The sequence below is a fragment of the Numenius arquata genome, chromosome 2 (genome assembly GCF_964106895.1).
Source record: "Numenius arquata chromosome 2, bNumArq3.hap1.1, whole genome shotgun sequence".
Taxonomy (NCBI): domain Eukaryota; kingdom Metazoa; phylum Chordata; class Aves; order Charadriiformes; family Scolopacidae; genus Numenius; species Numenius arquata.
In genome coordinates, this window is record NC_133577.1 from 80,754,824 (window position 1) to 80,775,476 (window position 20,653).

Here is a 20,653-nt window from a genome sequence, read left to right on the forward strand (position 1 = left end):
TAAAATTGATAGAATCTGATTTCTTTCTGAAGAAAAGACCTGACAACTGAGCATTTAAAAAGAACAACTTTGTAGTCTGTAACTGTGAATCCTCTCTTGCTGTACAAAAGAAATTGTGTGCCTTGGGTTTAATGTCATGTCTGGCTGTTGTATTTCACTGAAAACTTTTATTAACAGTGCCCATTATACTGAGTCTGAAAATGAAATAAACCCTGATTCAACAAATTACTTAAGCCTACTTAAGCATAGGCATTAATGTGCTTAATCCCATTTGGGCTTCCATACATACAAACTTTATTACAAGACACTTATATGTTCACAAAAATCCAAACCCAGTCTAAGGCTGAGTTTCTTAAAATCTGAAATTGATTGTTATGTCTTTTACAGTATTAATAATTCATAATTAAGATTAACTCATGAATTGGAAGTCAAATAAAATGAAACTGAAGTTAAGGAGAGTCCATATTTGAGATATTGAAGGGAAATGTGTAAGACTACATACTCTTTTCCCTTTAAGGCCTCTCAGAAAGGCAATTCAGCTAGGAAATGAGCAACATTGTGGTTTATGTTTTTCTACCTAGAATGGTATTAATCATCTGTATTACTGTAAAATGCAAATGCTCTATTCACTTTCCAGAAGCAATAAGCAGTCCTGATCCATGAAATCTTACTGTAATAAATAGAAATAACAGTAATACTACTAATGATATAGCAAATAGTTGTGTTACTTTGGAAAAAGAGTGAGATAGCTTTTTCAAAAACATGTTATAAATGTCTCTCTGTGTAACCAGAACAGTCCACCAGGCATTTTGCAGAGTTTTGCAACGTAAAGGTTGTAAGCGTGAAGACACTGAGATAAATTAATAAATTCACAGTATCAAGTTGACTATATTATTTTTGAAGGTGCTATAACTTTATAGCATCCTAAGTTTTTATTCACATCATTTTAGACTGTGAAAAAGAAGAGAGAAAATGAAATCTTTAGGCAATATTAAGTCCCATTTAATACTACCTAATTTTGAATTTAGCAAAATTGTCGTTAACTCTCAGACAGTGTTTTAACCTACCTAATTGTCTAAGTACTTACAACCCACTAGCTTCCTCCGTAATCAGACTTTATATTTAGCAGAGACTCAAGTTCTACATACACATAAAGCTTTTTGAGCAAACTGTTGTAATCCATTTGTACGTGGACAGGTGCGTAAATTCTGCCTTATTCAGGTTGGTTTTATAGAGTTACTGTTTTTGCATTGTGTGGAATAAATACGGACAGCAGAAAGTTCATTCAGAAACCCATCTGGGTTCCCTGTATCAATGAGAAAGAGTGGACATCTCTGATGTTCAATTGGCTGGTCTTTTATGTTGAACAGAAAACCATTGGAAGGCAGCCAGCATGAGACATGAAGTAGAGGGATGTGTTTGACTACATGCCTAGCTTCTGAGCTGAATTTGTTGTAAATTAAACACCAGGGCACTTACAGAGGGTATACAACTGACAAAGCAGAAGGTTTTCCTTCACTCCTTTCTGCTCACTTCCAAAGTGGACAGATTGAGTGTATCTTTTTTTGTTTCTTTTGAGTGTAATAATGTTCTATTGTAAAGTGCATGAACAATTTCTGAGCTGCCTCTTAAGGATAGCTATCTTAACGTCTTTCTCCTAAGGACAATTATTTCTCATCAGGACTGTATGACCAAAGAACTGCTGACAGTTCACAGTTTGGATTGTAAGTAGCTAGAATCCCATTTTCGACCCAGAAAGAAAGATCCACTGCCAAGTGTCTCCTTTTGTCCAGCTTTAGTTGGTGCCACATGACATGCAGGCTTTCTTGAGTAGCAGATTTCTTTTTCTGATCAACTATTTTTCCTCTTCGTGAAATTGTGAAAGGATCTTGAGTTTGCAAATTACTTGAGTGTATGCTAACTAAGCATTTACATTGCTATTTTGAAGCTGAGCTACTCATTTGTTGAAATGTAAGAAATTAGTTGAATAGGAACCCAGAGCAATAGAATCAGTAGTCAAAAAGAGTTCTGTGTACTTTTTACCATCTTGTTTGTGTGAAACACTGACATAGTAGTTTGTTTGCATAGGAAGGAAGGTCACAGAGCATTAATAGAGAATATCTGTATTAAAAGTATTACATACAGCTAACGTGACTTCAAATCTGGGGCAAGCTACCTGAATTCTGGCCAAATAGACATATGACTATGGTAGCCGTTCTGAAACTGGAATCTTGTAGTGAACCTATAAAAAGTTTTCTAAGTTCAAATTTCATTGAAAATGTGACTTTGTTTCATTTATAATCCTTATTCGCTTCATTTTATGTAATCTCCACATTTTCAGTTTCCATTATGCAATAACTAAGGCTGAGTACAAGCAATAAATAAGTAGATTATTTTACCACAGAAATCATTGTAGTAACAATTAAAACATTAGAGCTTAGACATAAAATAGTGGGATTCCTTATTTAAAGAGCCATAAGGAAGTAGCATGTTTATTATTATTACATATTTTTTTTATTTATTTATTATTATAAAATCAAATTTATCAAATTTGATTTGATATTTGATAAATAAATCAAATTTATTTATTATTACATATAATTACATTATTAATGGAATGTTTCTCCTTCAGTGATGAGTAGTGAATTAGGTAACTATGCTGATGTATTGTCCTTACATGTCCTTAGCTAATTGAGTTCAACATGGCCAAGTCAGTCCTCAAAAAATTGCTGAGTATGTAGGCAGTATGGTAAGATAGCACTGGGTAATGGAACTTTTTGTATCCGTAAAACTAAATATCCGTATTATGAATGTTACTGGGGTTTGGCACATTGTTGGCCAGGAAACCACAGAGTTCATAGGGTCCAGTTCAGACCTGTGTTTCTGAACTATGGTTTGAAATAGGAAATTACTGGGTTCTTGAAGATCATAGGAGATCAGGAGAAAATTGTGTTAACATTTTTCTACTACTATTGTGCATATTTCTCTTGTTATAATGGAATAATTTGCTTTACCATTTTTAAATACTGATTCTAACTTACAGTATGAAATTACTTTCCCTCTGATTTTCTCTTACTGTTAGGATCAGTTTTCACATTGCTGAAATACCATGCTTAATGTAAACAAAGGTTATTTTGTCCTATTTAATTAGAAAGTACTAACTTTTTCAAACTTTGCATGAATCCTGGGGCCTTAAAGACAATTTCAGAATGTTCTTCTTCTGTTGATTTTGTATCTCATTTTCACTTCAGTTGTGTAACAGATAAAGGTATGAGTCACAACAAAGTTGTTCATTTTTGATAATATGGCTTTCCATAACTTTAATATTTGGAAAAACATTTTCTTGTTCTTTATGTTTTACTGTGGGAGCATGTGTAGGAGGGGTTTCTTTTAAGAGAGTCTTGGCTTACACTGTTGCAATAATAACTTTTTTACCAAACGTAATTAAATATTTATTTCTTCGGTATCAATCCGGAAAACTTTTAAACATGGGAGATTCCATTTCCTGAAATAGCAAATGTTTGTTTGTAGCTTCTATTAAATCCATTGTGTATGGCATCAAGTAATTGGTTTCTATTGTGCAAATTTGTGAAAGGATTTACATGACTTCGGAACAAGATGCATGGGCAGATACAGAATATTTTATAAAATGCACAGATTATTTATAGCATTATATATTTCCATGTATATATTTTATACTTAACATTATCTGTTAAGTAATAACTAAAAGTAAAGCTTTCTTTTCAAAGTAAATGTCTCATTTTAGTGAGACATTTTGTCCTCCAATCAAGTCAGTTTGCAGTTCTAGGGGTTTTTTTTCTGCTTTATGTTAATAGTAAAAATTACTGTTCACACAGATGATGTGTTTTGCTTCCAGATCTACTTAGGTATATTCAATTTCTCTCTCCCCTCCATAGCAACCCCTATATTTTCCACTTACTGGCACAGTAATTGATAGGAATGAAGCTATAAAATGTGAGAAAATTTCAGCCTGTCTGCTTAACATAGAGTAATGTGTTCATTTTTTTCTGCCTTTGCTGTCTAGTAAATACTGACTCCACTTCAAGGTTTCTCAATATCTAACATTTTCTATGGTTTTGGCCCTCATAATATGAGGGATTATTTTTACTTCATGTTCACTGCTTCTATTGGAAACCTAAGATGGTAAGTTTTAGTACAGTAGGAGACAAAACTCATTTAAGAGCTGGACCAAACCTACCGTTCTTTCAGCTGGGGAGAAGCAGCATGAATGGTTCATCACCTTATGGCCCAAAGGCAGAACTATAAGTTCTCATTCACTCTTTCTGTGCATGTTTCACACCTCTCTCAGGCACATACAAAAACATTAGCCCAAAGAAGAAAATATTTTTTTATTGGCTTAGGGGAAACTGATTTAGTGCAGACTTTAAAAAATTTTTTTGTGATGCTCAAAATGAATCTGTCACTTGTTGGTCACATACGATTGGGATCCCTGTAAATCAGGAGATCTACTCATTCTATTAAACTGTTGTGATCATTTTCTTACAAATAAGAAAACCCTCTCGTTTTCTAGTGAAGAGGTCTGATCATGTAACAAACTGATACTGTGTAAAATGTCCCTTCATAACTACCTTCAAGTCTTTGGGCTGTTACCAAATAAAGTCCAGAGCCTGACAAAGTACACATGTATTTATTGGTCTCTGGGAAAGTGGAAAGCAGTTTCTTTCTTCTGACCACAGTATGTATCAGAAGAGCCTTTCTCTTGTTGTTCTTTGTGCTTTGAACTTTGAAGCTGACACCCTTGAAACTGTGACACTGTTCTGAGCCTCCTCATTCACCTTCTGAGACATCTTCTGGTCCAAACTTCTCACTTCCCAATGAGTTATTTTATCTCGTACTAGAGAAAGTGTTGTATGAAAATAAATGTTTGTATGGGCCCTCCTTCATGTTTGAAGTTCTGGCTATGAAATGATATCTGAGTACTTTGACAAAGATTAATTAGTGGGTTTATTATGATACTTAGTAATGCATAATATTGTATTCTTAATTTTTTCGTTGTGGTTTTTTTAGTTTACCAAAATTTGCCCCATGCATTGAACTAACTGCTTTTGTGTGCGTGTGTGTTTAAAACCTAGGCATTAGAGCATAAACAACTTGCAAAGAAGTATTGTTTCCATGGAGCTAAGGTTTCAGCTCTTTTTTTTTTTTTTTTTTAATATAATAGCCTTTATTTTAAATAGGCATTTTCCTATAGCTTGATATTCAAACAAGACATATTTTTTTTTGTTTAATGTTGTTCATGAAACAGTGGAAATATGGGAGGATATTTAACCTGGAAATTACTTTCTAGTTTGTAATTACATTTTGTTCAGCTAAACTAAGAATCATTTATTAAAATAGTTACTGTATTTTGCTACATTGCCCCACACAACCATTAGCATTTGCATAAACCAGATTATGTAGACTTGCAGTATATTCTTTGTCACAGTCAGTTATTTATTAGAGGAAGCATCTGCTCTTTTTCATGGCCTGAATGTCGTATGCCTGGGAAAGCCTGTAACATGACTACAACAACCTAACTTCATTTGAAATTCTGAATATCTGCCAGATAGGATTATGAAAACTCTGCATAAAATACAGTGATATGTTTCTTCTGCTGAGGTTAACACTGCATTCATTATGCTCACAATTTACCCATATTTTCAGACATTTATAGTTTAGGCTACATTAGTGACTTCTGTATTGTAAAGCTCTGTAGGAACCTTTAGCTTTCAGGGACTGACATCTGTAGAGTTTTCATGTGAAATTTTAGATTCTAAACAAGGTATGTGAAAATATGCATGTGAAAAGCAGAGGATAAATCTAAATTTGGGGTGCTATGTAAATAATGCTCATTTTTCCTAAAACACAAAGTTTGAAAGCAAATCTAACTTTTTTGAATGGTTTCTGAAAAATTATGCATCACCTTTATGTTTCTAACAATATAAATATATAGGACAACAAATCTAGCATGTTTTTTAAAATGAACATTTTTCTCGGCTCTGTGGAAGGCTTACTGAAACTTCCTCACAAAGGCTATTTCAGGTGGTTGAGGGAAAGAATTATGTTGGATAACTCTGTACATGTATTATTCCTACAAGAGGAAACCCGATGTTTCAGATGCTTGGTAAGAGGGTAAAAGAGAATACCCTTTTAAAATACATGTTATAAATACTTTGTGGAGACCAGGGAAGATCCTCCAGTGTCATTAACCTTAAATGAGATTACTGGGGATTTTCCAGATTTTGTAATATCATGAAGTGAACCTTATTACCTGTTCTATGGCAAATTACATATTCAAATGTCTCTAGCTGTCATAACAATGAACATTTATCCTCGTTTGACTCATGAAAATGATTCTAATTACATGATACTACAAAAATTACTTTTGTTAAGTTATTAACAATAGATAAAAGTGTTTTTACTAGCCATAACATTATAGTAATGTTCCTGATTTCTTTCAATGGAGAGGCAGTCAAAATAAATATTTCACCATCTAATTTGTGGTTTCGGGTTATGATGAAATAGGAAATACTTTCAATTGGTTTGCTCAGTGCCTTCTTGTGACAAACACACAATATGCTTCAAGTTCAGGCATTCTCCTCACTACCTTGTTGTGTGTCAAAAACCTATCTTAATTATCTTCAGTAACTGGTCAGGGCTTCTTGCTTGAATTCTTGATTCCTCTTGCAACCTTTGATTACTTATCATGAACATTTCAGTGTGAAGTGTCCCAATCCAACAATGTTATACATCAGTCTGTTTACAAACATTAGAAAAGATGCAAACACTTTTGGACTAGATATAAGGAAAAAGTTTTTTACAATTAGGGTGGTGAGACACTGGCACAGGTTGCATAGAGAGGTGGTAGATGCCCCATCCTTGGAAACATTCAAGTTCAGGTTGGACAGGGCTCTGAGCAGCCTGATCTAGTTGAAGATGTCCCTGCTAATTGCATTTATCTTGCACTAGATGACATTTAAAGGTATCTTCCAACCCAAACTATTCTGTAATTCTATGATTCTGTTGCACAAATGGCATAAATGCAATAGTCATTGCTCAGTCTTGTAATTATCAGCTTTGGGTCTATGGAGTGTTTAGGATCAATAACTCTCCAAAGTTTTATTAATTAAAGTATCATTGGAGTCTCCTAAAAAACAAACAAGCAGGATTTATCCTGCTGTGATGGAAGAGGAGCCACCTGGATTCTTCATGCTGGTCCTCTGGCATGCAGCAAGCCAGGGAAGAAGATACAATACCCTGGTGGATCTCAAGGGATATGTCAGAGTTTAATAGCAGTTCTTCATTATCTATACAATGAAAAAGAAATTTTCTAAAGATGGCAGACATATTGCATTCTTCCTTTAAGGTTTATTATTCAGAAGAAAAACTCTGGTTTTAGTTCCACTTCTTGTTCTTATATGTTTGTAGATAATATTTAGAGCCATAAGTTTTTCTTTAAAAGTCTTAATTATCTGAAAATATAATTGAAACTGCCCCCTAATAATTCTCTTTCTAAACCAGTGCCCTTAACTTATATTTTCAAGCATGAATATGCATAGGGGCGTTCTTTCTCTGCATACTTTCTAAAAAAGTGCCTTAGAACTAAAATAACTATTTCTTATAACCTTTTTGATTGTTTTTAGGTGTCTTAGATAAATTGTGAGGACAGTTAGTTTTTAATGACAAGACAGTCATATATCAAAAGAGAGACTTAAGCAAATCCAGATCTGGTAAGTTTTCTAATAATGGGATATGGTGCGGCCTTCAACTGTGAATAGCCTAGACTCTAGGAGGTCATGGCAACTGTTCATAAATTTAGGATTTATAGATAAATTAGTAATTTCCTGGTGAGACACAACATACCTACATGAATTATCAGTGTGATGAATGAGATGTAACAGTGCATCTTTCAAGAACAGTTTTTCTGCTGTTGCTCATCTGGAGGTCATGTCTGACTGATGCCTTGTCCAATGTTCCAGGGAAGTAAAAAAAACTTCAACTGACTTGATTTCTATAGGAAAGGAGGTGGATGGTAGGATACATTTTCAGTTAAATACAAATTCTGTCTTGTCAGAATGTCAGTTCAGGTTTGATGCCTACTGAGCCTCTATCATTTTATTTTTAGGTCATAAAAACACAAATTTATATATACTGTTTATATGTTAGTACTTGAGCATACATTGTTCAGATTGATTCTTATAAGGAATGCAAGAGTATCTAGAAGGCAGAAGAAGCAAGAGTAGTAGAAGCTTTGCAGGAACATGGGAAAAAGGCCTAACTCAACAGCATGTAGGTTTTGAAGATTTACTCATGTTACAAAACATTGTTTCACACTTGTATATAACCATGTGCAATTGCCGTATAGAATTTTAGAAGCAAACTCATGCCCACTGATGAACAGTCTTCCACCCTCCCCTTTCTATTTTCTAGTCCTGTTCAGGTTTCAGATTACATATGATAGGTATTATACCATCAAACATATACTCAGAAGAGATCCAACTGGCCGAAGGCTGCTGAGTAAGGGCCATGATACATCACTGGCATGTGCTCTGCAACTTCAATCTCACGTTGCTGTTTCTTTCTACAAGGCAAAAATCTAATTTGTATTTTATCAGTACAGGCAACTGCTCTCTAATGCTTTCGCAGTGACTCACCCACTCTCGTTTTTCTCTTTTTCTCTCACTTCTATTGTGTATGTATTTTTATCCTTTCCACAAAAATTCTTATTTTAATGTACTTGCAGCCCAGCACATTACTTCTATGAAGTTGCGATTTCAAATAAGAACTAACTCTGACTTGATAGTGGTGGTCAGTTACATGTGTCATCTTCAACATCTTGGAACAGTTTACAGACATTCAAGGTTGAATAATCTATAACTGAAAAACATTAAACTTATTATTTTGATTTCAGGACTAAAAATTATTCAGTTATAATGGAAGAGCATTTCTTTAGAAGGTTTTATTATATAGATGAAAATATCTAGGACACAGTATTATTGTAGATTGCAGTGCTCATTGCACTGCTCGTTGCAGTGGGTGAGGTGAGACAACAGAACAGATATTGTAGGGAAGAATGCTGAAGAGCTTTTAGTCTTAGTGAAAAACAGAACCACACAGCTTGATGCCTGATACTTGAAGACAATTTTATGTCATCTGCTTACATCTCACTTGAATTAGTTTAGAGCTCAAAAATGTCTACAATATGCTCAGTACCTGCAAAATGGAGAACATATTGCAGCAACCAGAAGACTTTACATTGCTTTCCTCCAGCAATGTGAAGTTTGTCCTTTTTTTTTTTTTTTGCTACATATGCACTTTTTAAATTCAGATTTATCATCGTCAGTTAATCAGTTGATAGAGTTCCAGACTTTTTAAAGTATTAACAATTCTTTTTTGACTCTAAGTTATTTGAGTTCTGCTTGGCATGCTATTATCATATTTGCTTTATTAGGGAGAAGTTTAGGAAGAATTTACTTGTCAGTAATTTACATTCCAACCATTTTCTCAGTAACCCCGTCATTTTTATTTATTCTTCTCTGACATTTATATTGTTGCGATGTTAATTACAGAATGTTGAATAACATTCAGTAAATCAAATTGAATGTTAAGAGCAATTAGGAAAGGAGTAGAGTACAAAAGAGGGAGCATCGTTATGTCAGTGTGAATACTTGGTGAGCCCTCATCTTGAATGCCATGTGATAATCTAATCCCTGTCACATCACTGAAGACTGAGGGTGTGAGGTGTGTCAGGCATGGTCAAAAGCCCAGAACAGTTGGGTGAGTAGATTAGAACTTATTCCTTAAAGGAGAGGACAAGGGAAATGTGATAGAGGTTCTGTGAAATCACAAGCAGAGGATATGTAAAGAACAAGTATTCATTGCCTTCTGAAGTACAAGAATTAGGGATGTCAGACTTGGTGAGACAGAGGAAACAAAATGTGGTGCAAACTGTAAAAAGTGACGTGCTCCCAAGGCAACTTGAGAAGGTAATTTTCGAAAGTTTGATTGGTGGAAATGCAAAACAAAGTCAACACCTTTTGATTATGAAGTGTAGGATCCTCAAAGGGTAGTAAGAGACAATGTACTGCTACATGTTTGTCCTGGCCTTGTGCTGGTCTCACTGTTCTCTAGGCCCGCGCTGTTGGCTGCCTTTGTAGACAGAATATTGGGTGACGTAGACATAAATTCTGATCCAATGTCTATTCTTATATTTCATATATCAATTTTTAATGTGGGGTTTTTTTTCTGTAGCTGAATTCAAGAGCTGAGCAGGGGTTCGTTTTGGTGGTTGGTGACAGTTTTAAGGCTGCAGTATTTCTTCTTTCTCCAGAAGAATACTGATACAGTGTCCCACTGTATTCTCCTGGAGAAACTGGATGCTCATGGCTTAGATGGGTATACTCTCCACTGGGTTAAAAACTGGCTGGAGGGCCAGGCCCAGAGAGTGGTGGTGAATGGAGTGAAGTCCAGTTGGTGACCGGTCACGAGTGGTGTCCCACAGGGCTCGGTACTGGGGCCGGTTCTCTTCAACATCTTTATCAATGATCTGGACGAGGGGATCGAATGCACCCTCAGCAAGGGTGGGTGGGAGTGTTGATCTGCTGGAGGGTAGAGAGGCTTTGCAGAGGGATCTAGACAGGCTGGCTGGATGGGCTGAGACCAACGGGATGAGGTTCAATAAGGCCAAGTGCCGGGTCCTGCACTTGGGTCACAACAACCCCAGGCAGCGCTACAGGCTTGGGGCAGAGTGGCTGGAGAGCTGCCTGGCAGAAAAGGACCTGGGGGTGTTGGTCGACTGTCGGCTGAACATGAGCCAGCAGTGTGCCCAGGTGGCCAAAAAGGCCAACAGCATCCTGGCCTGTATCAAGAACAGTGTGGTGAGTAGGACCCAAGAGGTGATCGGCCCCCTGTACTCGGCACTGGTGAGACCCCACCTCGAGTACTGTGTCCAGTTTTGGGTCCCCTACCACAGGAAAGACATTGAGGTGCTGGAGCAGGTCCAGAGAAGGGCAACGAAGCTGATGAGGGGGCTGGAGCACAAGTCTTACAAAGAGAGGCTGAGGGAGCTGGGGTTGTTCAGTCTGGGGAAGAGGAGACTGAGGGGAGACCTTATCGCTCTCTACAACTACCTGAAAGGAGGCTGTAGAGAGGTGGGGGTCGGTCTCTTCTCCCAAGTTACAGATGACAGGACAAGGGGTAATGGCCTCAAGTTACACCAGGGGAAGTTCAGGTTAGATATTAGGAAATATTTCTTTACTGAAAGGGTTATCAGGCATTGGAATGGGCTGCCCAGGGAGATGGTTGAGGCACCATCCCTGGAGGTATTCAAGAGAAGAGTTGACATGGTGCTCGGGGATATGGATTAGTGTTGGGTGGTGTGGTGGTGTGTGTGTGGGTTGTGCGTGGTGTGTTGTGTGTGTGTGGTTTTTTTGTTTGTTTGTTTGTTTTTTGTTTTGTTTGTTTGTTTGTTTGTGGTTTGGTTTTTTTTTTTTTGGTTGGACTAGATGATCTTAAAGGGTCCCTTCCAACCTAGGTGATTCTGTGATTCATGGGCTTCTCTATGCAGATTTACTATTACTAAGGTTTTGGCATTCTGACTTACTCTTATAGAAACTTGCATTTACAAGAGTTAAATTGAAGTCTGCTATTTCAGTCATTGCTTTGGTAAATAAATTTTTGCCTCTGTCTTTTAACAGCAGAGTTAAACGCACAAGGTAGAAATTCCTTTTTTTTTCAAGATAGGAAGGAATCCGCTTGTCCTGCAATTGCACTTCAGCTGCATTGATGCCTCCACATTACACAGTGTATTTTGGGGAGGAATATTTTCTGTCTCTATTGTGATAAAAAGGCAGGAATATAATACAGAGTTAAAAGTGCTGTTATTTCTAAATTACATTATATTTAAAGTCTTCTTTAATTTAAACCTAGGCTTTCAACTTATACACATTTATTCCAGTAATAAAACTGTGTATTTGTAAGCTTGTTTTTGTTGTACTCTTCCTAATATCCATGCTTCATGCATGCACACTTATGCAAGTGTGATTTGCAGAATTTAAAAAAAAAACCCAACCCTTTTTTTTTTTTTTTCTCCTACAGGATGTTGGCTGCAGGAATAATTTTCTATTAACTTCATTTAAGAAATGAGATGGTTTAAATTTGAAAATTGTATTTGGAGCTGCAGCAAGCCCACTTACAAACTCCAATTCCTTGTTATGTCTTTAGAGACCACTAGCTAAGAGTAGTTAGTATATATGGGCAAGATTGCTAATGCAGACGGCTTGTTCTCTGACTAGACATAAACAGGAAAGGGTAAAAGAGGTAGAGACACAATCACATTCCTCTTTTAGGCATATATTTTGAACAATAACCACTAATCTTGTATTGTTTGCTAGTACATACTCATTTTTTTGTTACTAATTCTTGTTAGTATTCTGTTTATTTTATTTTGTATATTTTTTTCCCATTACCTGTTTCCAGTATTCATTTTCAAGTTCTTTATTCACTGGTTGTTTAACCTAGGATTTAAAACTCAATTTTGTTGAAGTCATCAGGTAGAATTTTGAAGTGGAGCTCCTGTTGCTGCCATCTCAGCCCTCTGCTTTGAGAGGCCTTGAATTATTACCAGATTATGAACTCTCATAAAAATAAGGTCACGACACAATGAGCAGGAAAAACTGCAAAAAGTTCGGTAGCATAATGATCCACTAACAGTATAAATCATTTACCTAAAAAAGGGACTGTTGTCTACAGCCATAGTTTACCTTAGGCAGTATGAGTTCTTCTTGTTGAAGAAATTGTTATTCCATAACCTATTCTGGTCATCCCGTTCTTCAATCATTTTCTGAGTAGTGCTGTGATAATATCTGTCAGAGTGCTTTCTGGCCCTTTGCATTTTATTATATCTTATTTGATTTATGTGGAGTGCTTGACTTTCCCAGGCATCCGTATGTCCAATGTAAGAAAGATGTGGAAATGTGTCTTTGTCCATTCAATTCCTTTCTGCCGGGATTAAAAAAATAAATCACAAATCAAGAAACTGTGGTGAAACTGTATGATGTCTTCTTATTCATGTTCTAAAGCAGAGACAGTCTGTTTGACTGGACATTTTAGTGTACCAGCAAAACTTTTGACTAATTTGTTTTTTTCCTCCCTCCACATTTGCTAATGACGGGAATTCACTGTATGTATCACTCTTAAGGGACGTTGCCCCATTGTTGCTGTTCACTCAAATACAGAGCAGCAATTCATCTTCATTCATAAACTGGGATTCTGCCATCAAGATGTAAATGGCATATCTTTAGCTTTCTTATATATAATATAAACATATTGTAAAACCATCCACAAAGAGAAAGTAATTGCAGTAGTTAATGTAATTATCACTTTCATGAGATATAATTTAAAAAACTGAATAAGAGACATCCCCTGAATTAGAATCTAGCAAAGCAGGTATGGCAAGACCAGTTATGTTGGAGCTTTTGCTAAATACAAAGTTTGATGAATAGAGACATTTCTGTAACTAAACAAGAACTATATTACACAAAAAATTTAAAGAAACAAGAAATGTTATCTTCTAGCATGCTTGCAGTCTGATACAATTTGGATTTCAGCTGAATGTGGTATTTAATTTCCTGAGTTTTAAACCCTGCTAGCCACAGTTAGTGAACGTTGTTCTTCTCCTCTGTCATCTGAGAAATATCTCTCTTACCTACTTAAATTTTTGCATTTCAGGAATCTTATTCAAAGAAGAGAGGTTATGCATTGGAAGCAATACCCTCTGTACCTCTGGATGCAGTTCCTTCAGAAAATGACAGCAGTCTTTGCGATTCCATAGATGTAGCAGTGACCAAAAAACCTTGTTCCCTAGAGATAGCAAGAGTTCCTTCCTCAAGACCAGGTAAATCACCAAATAATCCTTTATATAGTCTTTGGTGTAAGAGTAATGTTACAGAAGGTACAGAATTTTATATAGAAAGTATAGGTTTGTATTTTTAAGAATACAGTGCTCTGTTTACTTATCACAGAGTCATTATAGTCTTCTGTTGGCTACCATAAGAGCTTAATATCAGAATGAAGATTAATAGCAAAATGTTGTAGAAGGGAAAACAAACCAGAGGTTTAAATAATTTCCTAGATAAATATAGGATTGAAACAAAAAATATACAAAAAATTAGAAATTGAATTTCTTTAAGCCCAGCCTTTTGCAGTAATCTATTTAACAACCTGTTTCTGTTTTTCAATGAAGTGCTTAGCAAGAACATTATACAACTAATTCAAAATTTAAAGTACTCTGTATTTAAATGTTATGTAAAGGAAGATCTGTTCCATTTTTTAAAATGAAACAGTGAATGAGAATTGACAGAATTATTAAATGACAGTTTGGCAGACTGTTGTTTGTGGTATACAGGTTTGAACAGCAATGAGTTACAATAGTTAAAAAACAATAGTATTATGCTGAGTCAGATGACTGTAAGGACTCTGTTTATGTTCTCCAAATTTATATGCTCTATTCCATTACCCTTGTTTGAACTCTTCATTAGTCACCACCTGGTACAGGAATTTCAGAATAAAATCATTTTGCAATAAGTAATTGGACTGAGAGTCTTCTTTGACAAATGACAGTTCTCAGCGGCACAGACCTATTTGAAACAGGCAATTGACTTTTCGACCTGTGCTATCTTGATTATGAATCATGATTTGGGAAATGCACAAGAATGATAGATGATTGTTGACTAACATCATGTTACCTATCTAGTCTATGTAAAAGGAAGCACCTTCTCGATTTCGCAGCTGAACTAGTATTGGAAGAGTGCCAGAGCTATATCAAGCATAGTATATGAGGGACAGATAGCAAGATACAGCTTTAGAGTCTGCAGGGTGAGGTGGAGTGGATCATAATTCTTACCTTTCCATAAATTTTGGACTAACGAAGGCTTGAGGAAACCTGCATTATGAGCAGTGGTCTAAGAGGTGGCACAAAATTAGATAGTATCTTCATAGCATTGTTGCACAGAGTGGACCAGAGTCTGACTTGAACATCAGCATGACTACTTGCGTAACAGGTTGTTTGCCTTGTTGATGGTTTTTTGGCTCTGATAATCTAGAAAATTAGCAGACTGTGAAGGACAATATTATGGGTTGTCCTTCAGTAAAGGAAGAAAATGCCAAATTATCCTTGTTTTTCAGACTTCTACTTGGTTAATCACCATAAACATACTTATTGCAATGGGAAAACTGCCATATCCCTACCCCATAAATTGGCTGAGGGAGTTCATTATCTGCCTCCGTAGTAATGGGACTCGACTACAAAGCTTTCCATTGTAATTAGTATTTAAAAAAAGGGATAGACTTTTCACTAGTTAAAATACCAGGTTTTGGAAGAGTGTTGTCTGCTGAACATAGGCATTTTTCTTAGTTGTAGTAAGTCCATTAAGATCAGTACGAAAAACAGAAAAAAAGGGACATTTTTAGGTCTTAATCTGGAAATATGTTTTGTGTGTAGTTAAATATGGTGTGTATCAGAGGCCCAGAGAACAAAGGAAGCTGCAGGACATTCATGAGGGCACCCATCATCTTTATAAGATCTAACAAGGTCAATGAGTTGAAAATACAAATGTGCTGTAATTTCTTCTGTCTTAGTTTTCCATATACCACTATGATCTTTTCCTTGACATTTTAATGGGAAGAACATTTGGCTGTATAGATAAGCGGATTCCAAAATGTGATTTTATTTTTAGCTATAAATGTAGTTGTTATCTAACTTGGCCTGGTTTGTAAGCCATATCTGTAATCATGTTGGCTGTTATCTTATACTACAAATGGCCCAAATGAAATCAACCGTGTCACTCCCAGTTTTAAGGTACTTAACACTATGCATAATTGTATGTGTATGTCAGCCTGTCACTTCAGTTCATACAGATTTATTGCTTGAATAAGCTATGTATGATTACAGAAATAATTTATTTAAAACAGATATCTAACTTGCATGCCTTTTTTCCTGAATTTCACTGTTTTTGTATCACTGAGACATGATGATTTGGGGAATACTATTTCAAAGTTCTGTACTATGCCATGTGTAGAGTTCATTTTAGAGCAGGAGGCAGCACTTTGAACATAAAATTGCATCTGTCAGTCTCCTTTCCCTAGGTGGTAGGACATTGATAACTCTCCTGACTGTCTTGACATTACTGCTTCTTGGTAGTAGAAGTGAGACTGACTGTACTCAGTGATGGAAAATTCTCCTTTCCTATATTGAGAGGAAAGGTCATTCTGGCCGGCCTTTCATGCTTTAGAGCTGCATGTAACTATTATCTGCCCTGCCAGTAAACTAACAGGTTGGGAATGGTCACCTTGTCAGACATAATTCTCTGATCTACTGGGGTAAAATCCAGACTGCTCTGTAGTTCTCCATGCTATTTTTAATTTCCCGAATCTTATTCTTGAACTGGTAGGGAATAGCAGAGGATGAGAACTGCATGCACCAAATGGTAAAGGATTGCTAGATATAAGAGAGAAAACCTGAACAGAAAGGAAACAAAAGTAGTCATAAAGTTTGTTACTTCCACTTCTGAAATCCTATGTTGTGTGTTTTATGTCTGTTTGCAAGAAATTACGTTTATATAGGAAGAAGAACAGTTACATTATTGGTTTTTCTTGGCAATTAAAACAATTGCTCCTAATTACGACTGACCTAAGATTTAAAAAGACTGTATGTGTGTCTGAGTTCAAGTTAAGCTGCATTTTGTTTCTGCAGTAGATTGACAGAACAATGTTGGCAGAGTGTGTTACCATCTCTGTCTCAGTAATCTCTGCTTTTAAACTAACAGCTAAGACTTGATAGGAATATTCTGAAATACTGCACTCTTTGAGACAATTTTTTCTACTAATTAAAATATAAATTTGGATTTAAAATTTCATAAATCAATCTCATAAAATTAATTTTGTAATAGAAGATTGATTCATGAATCAATCTTCCTAATCTTTCTGTTGAGCTATTCCAAAACAGTATCTTTATTCCTCAAACTAGACATTTCTACTAGTCATTTTAATTTTTAGACTGCCCCTCCACTAAAGAAAGAAATCACATGACATATTTAACCTTGAAAAATAACCATAAAATTTTATTCGTTCATAATGCACGCATTAGTATTGCCCTTTTAATCTTAAGAATATAATTAAATTTTTTGAACTATAGCAGCAAATCATCTCGATAAAGGTGTAAAGTTTTAATAAATGGCTAAAGCTCAAGGCACTGGATAATTCTAATGCTAAAGTAGGCATTGTCAAGTATCTTTATGAAGTTAGTGGGTTTTTGATCAGTTATCTATTGTCTAGAATACCGGCAGCAGAAGTTTAGGTGCAAGCACCATGGTGCATTTTGGCCTGTGCTTTTGGAGACCCTTACAGATGTAACTTGCATCCTTAATAGCTTGGACATTTTGTACCATACTCTATCCTTGCACCTGATAATGTCATACCCTTTACTTGGCAGAAATACCGAATGAAATCTGAGCTACATTACAGAAGAAATGTTAATAAATACATTTTTTTCATTGGTGTTGTGTGTGTCCACAACCAATACAGAGATCATATCTCTTTCGGTATGCCCCTATAGTTTCTACTGCAGAACTCCCTAGAAGTGAGACCAGGTGGCAGTTTACATGCTAAATTTTTAATAATAGTGAATGATGACCAGTACTACTTAAAATATTTTTAGGTCTTGTTGAGTATCATTAGGAATTAAAGGGGACTTTTCAAACGTTATTTTTCATTAATTACTTGGTAGAAAAAAAAAAATCCTCTTTTGGCAAAGTTGATCTGTCCATGTAGATTAACGAAGGTTTTAATACAGCATCTCAATAACAAGAAGAGAGATTGCCATCTGTAAACTGCATGAAAATCATCCTCGAGTAAGGGATTTCTGGTTCAAGGATCTATTTTTTCCAGTTATGCTGCTGTACTGTGGCTGCAGGTTGAGAAGACCTTAGTGAGCCACCTTCAACTCTGGAAACAGCTCAAGTGTAGCAATGCAGAACTCAGTGTGGGCTGCAAAATCCAGCTCAGAAATAAGGCAAATACTTAAGGGCTTTACTTATGCTGAGCTCTCAGTCACCACACAGTCAGCAATTCCCAAGTCAGCAATTTTAAAGATAGCTCTGGTACAACTGCTGTACCCAGTTACATGTAAGATATGGCTTCTGTCAAGGCGATAAAAATGTCCTTAGCTATGTGTTGCCACTAGCCTGTAGCAGCCAAACACAAGGCAAGGAATTGAAACATAAAGGAAGAGATATCTTAGCAGCTGTTCTGGTCATCTACCCAGCTAAATGTACTTTGGAGAAATCTTGCTGTTGTCAGTCATGATGTTTTTGTCATTTAGAATAATTACTCAATTTGCACTTAAATGCCAGTAACTTCTAAGGAGGACCATACAAGATAATAAATCTGTAATTAATGATACCTTTTTCTTATAGCTTCATAATCACAGCAGGGAAACTAACAAAAATGTTTGTCGCTGCATTATTACAACATATCAAACTGCCCCCAAGCTGGCCTATCTACTGCAACATTAGGGTTTGGTTTTTTTTTTTGCTTTCTCAGTCTGGCATCCCTCTCCTGTTATTATAGTGAAAATAAAGCTGAAAATTTGTAGTCAGTGTGTCAGCTCACCTCTGCTTGCATTCTTGTGTCTACTGTATAACACTATGTCAGCAGTCTCATACAGATATCTTGGAGACAGTTCTTTAGAAACCTGAATTGAAAAATGGCCTAGGTGTGATAACATTTTTATCAAAATTAAAGTATGAATCTTCTACATAGTTTCCGAAGCCATTAAATACTTAGCTTGGTAAATAAAGTGCTATTTGTCAGGTCATCAGTTTCTGATTGACTTCAGCAACAAATCTTCACAGCACTTATCGTGAATATTTGGACATTTCAATTCTCCAGATTGAGGCTAAGGTAACAAATACATCTTTTCATGTTTAATGAATTTATACCTTCACTTATGTGCAGTTATTTTCTAGGTATAAGCAAACCAGTGCAAAGTGACCACAAGAAGGAACCATCACACTGCCAGATATACAAAATTGCATGGATGAATGGAAATTCAAGAGCCTTGCCTTAGTCACCCATGCTTCATCATTATGAAACTATAATTGATCTGAAGGATCATGCACTAACCTTTCTGAAGTCCACTCACCCAAATTGCTTCAAACAGAAGGACTGCTAGTAGAGCTGTATTTCATTTAAGCATGCCTTTTAAACCAGAGATAGCAGGATATAGTGCACTTAAACACATGACCTACAGTCTAATTCCCCAGGATTAAATACTTTCAGTGATCAAGAAAGATCATTTTAGCTGTGTAGAGAAAAGATCATAATAAAGGAGAGAGTCTGTTATCAAGTGGAGTGATTGCAATATATAACAGTTGGTCTAGAATAATCTGAAAATAGCTAAAGTCTATGAAATTTAGCCTAATTTGACACCAATGTTTCTGAAGCAACTCTTTGTCCGTGAAAGTGTTTGATATTGTGGTGCATATTCAAAATCATTACTACCTAGCTGCCATGAGTGTTGAATTTCCTACGTACTAAGTCACAGGCCTGTTGTGTCAGGGAGCAGCAAGGGCAAGCTGCTCCTTCAGGGGTGGGGAGGCAGGAGTGAAGGGGACTACCATGGCTTACAGGGCTGGGGCCTCGCAAGTCAGGGCCCTGTCTCACCACCTGTGAGCAGGACAGAGCTAGAGATTGTGGGCAGATTCAAGAGCCCAGATCATCAAGCAAGTTTGTGCTGATGAAGTAGATCTAAAGTCAAGCTAGAAAGTCATAGAATTGCCTAGGATGGAAGGGACCTTTCAGATCATCTAGTCCAACCATCAACCTAACACTGACAAAAACCGTCACTAAACCATACCTCTAAGCATTATGTCTACCTGTCTTTTACGTACTGCCAGGGATAGTGACTCAACCACTTCCCTGGGCAGCCTCTTCCAGTGCTTGGTAACCCTTTTAGCGTAAAAATTTTTCCCAATATCCAGTCTAAACCTCCTCTGGTGCAACTTGAGGCTGTTTCCTCTTGTCCTATTGTCTGTTACTCGGGAGAAGAGACTGACCCCCACCTCTTTACAACCTCCTCTCAGGTAGTCGTAGAGGGAGATAAGGTCTCCTCTCAGCCTCCTTTTCTCCAGACTAAACAACCCCAGGTTCCTCAGCTGCTCCTCATAAGACTTGTGCTCCAGACCCCTCACCGGCTTCGTTGGCCTTCTCTGGACATGCTCCAACACCTCAGAGTCTTTTTTGTAGTGAAGGGCCCAAAAGTAGACACAGTACTCAAGGTGGGGCCACACCAGTGCCAAGTACAGGGGGACAATACTTCCCTAGTCCTACTCACCATGCTGTTCCTGATACAGGCCAGGATGCTGTTGGCCTTCTTGGCCACCTGGGCACAATGCTGGCTCATATTCAGCTGGTTGTTGACCAACACCCCCAGGTCCTTTTCTGCTGGACAGCTTTCCAGCCACTCTTCCCCAAGCTTGTAATGCTGCATGGGGCTGGTGTGACCCAAGTGCAGGGCCCAGCACTTGGCCTTGTTGAACCTCATACCATTGGCCTTGGCCCATTGATCCAGCCTGTC

The 20,653-nt window shown here is 36.7% G+C and overlaps 1 protein-coding gene across 2 annotated transcripts in view; it reads left to right on the plus strand.

The window, feature by feature from the left end:
- The window catches only part of ANKS1B (ankyrin repeat and sterile alpha motif domain containing 1B), a 441,596-nt gene that overhangs the window by 117,127 nt on the left and 303,816 nt on the right, over positions 1-20,653 (plus strand). For both annotated transcript variants that reach the window (XM_074144245.1, XM_074144246.1), the window contains exon 10: positions 13,750-13,915. In XM_074144245.1, the coding sequence (XP_074000346.1) occupies positions 13,750-13,915 (166 nt within the window). The remainder of the gene's footprint in view (positions 1-13,749; positions 13,916-20,653) is intronic.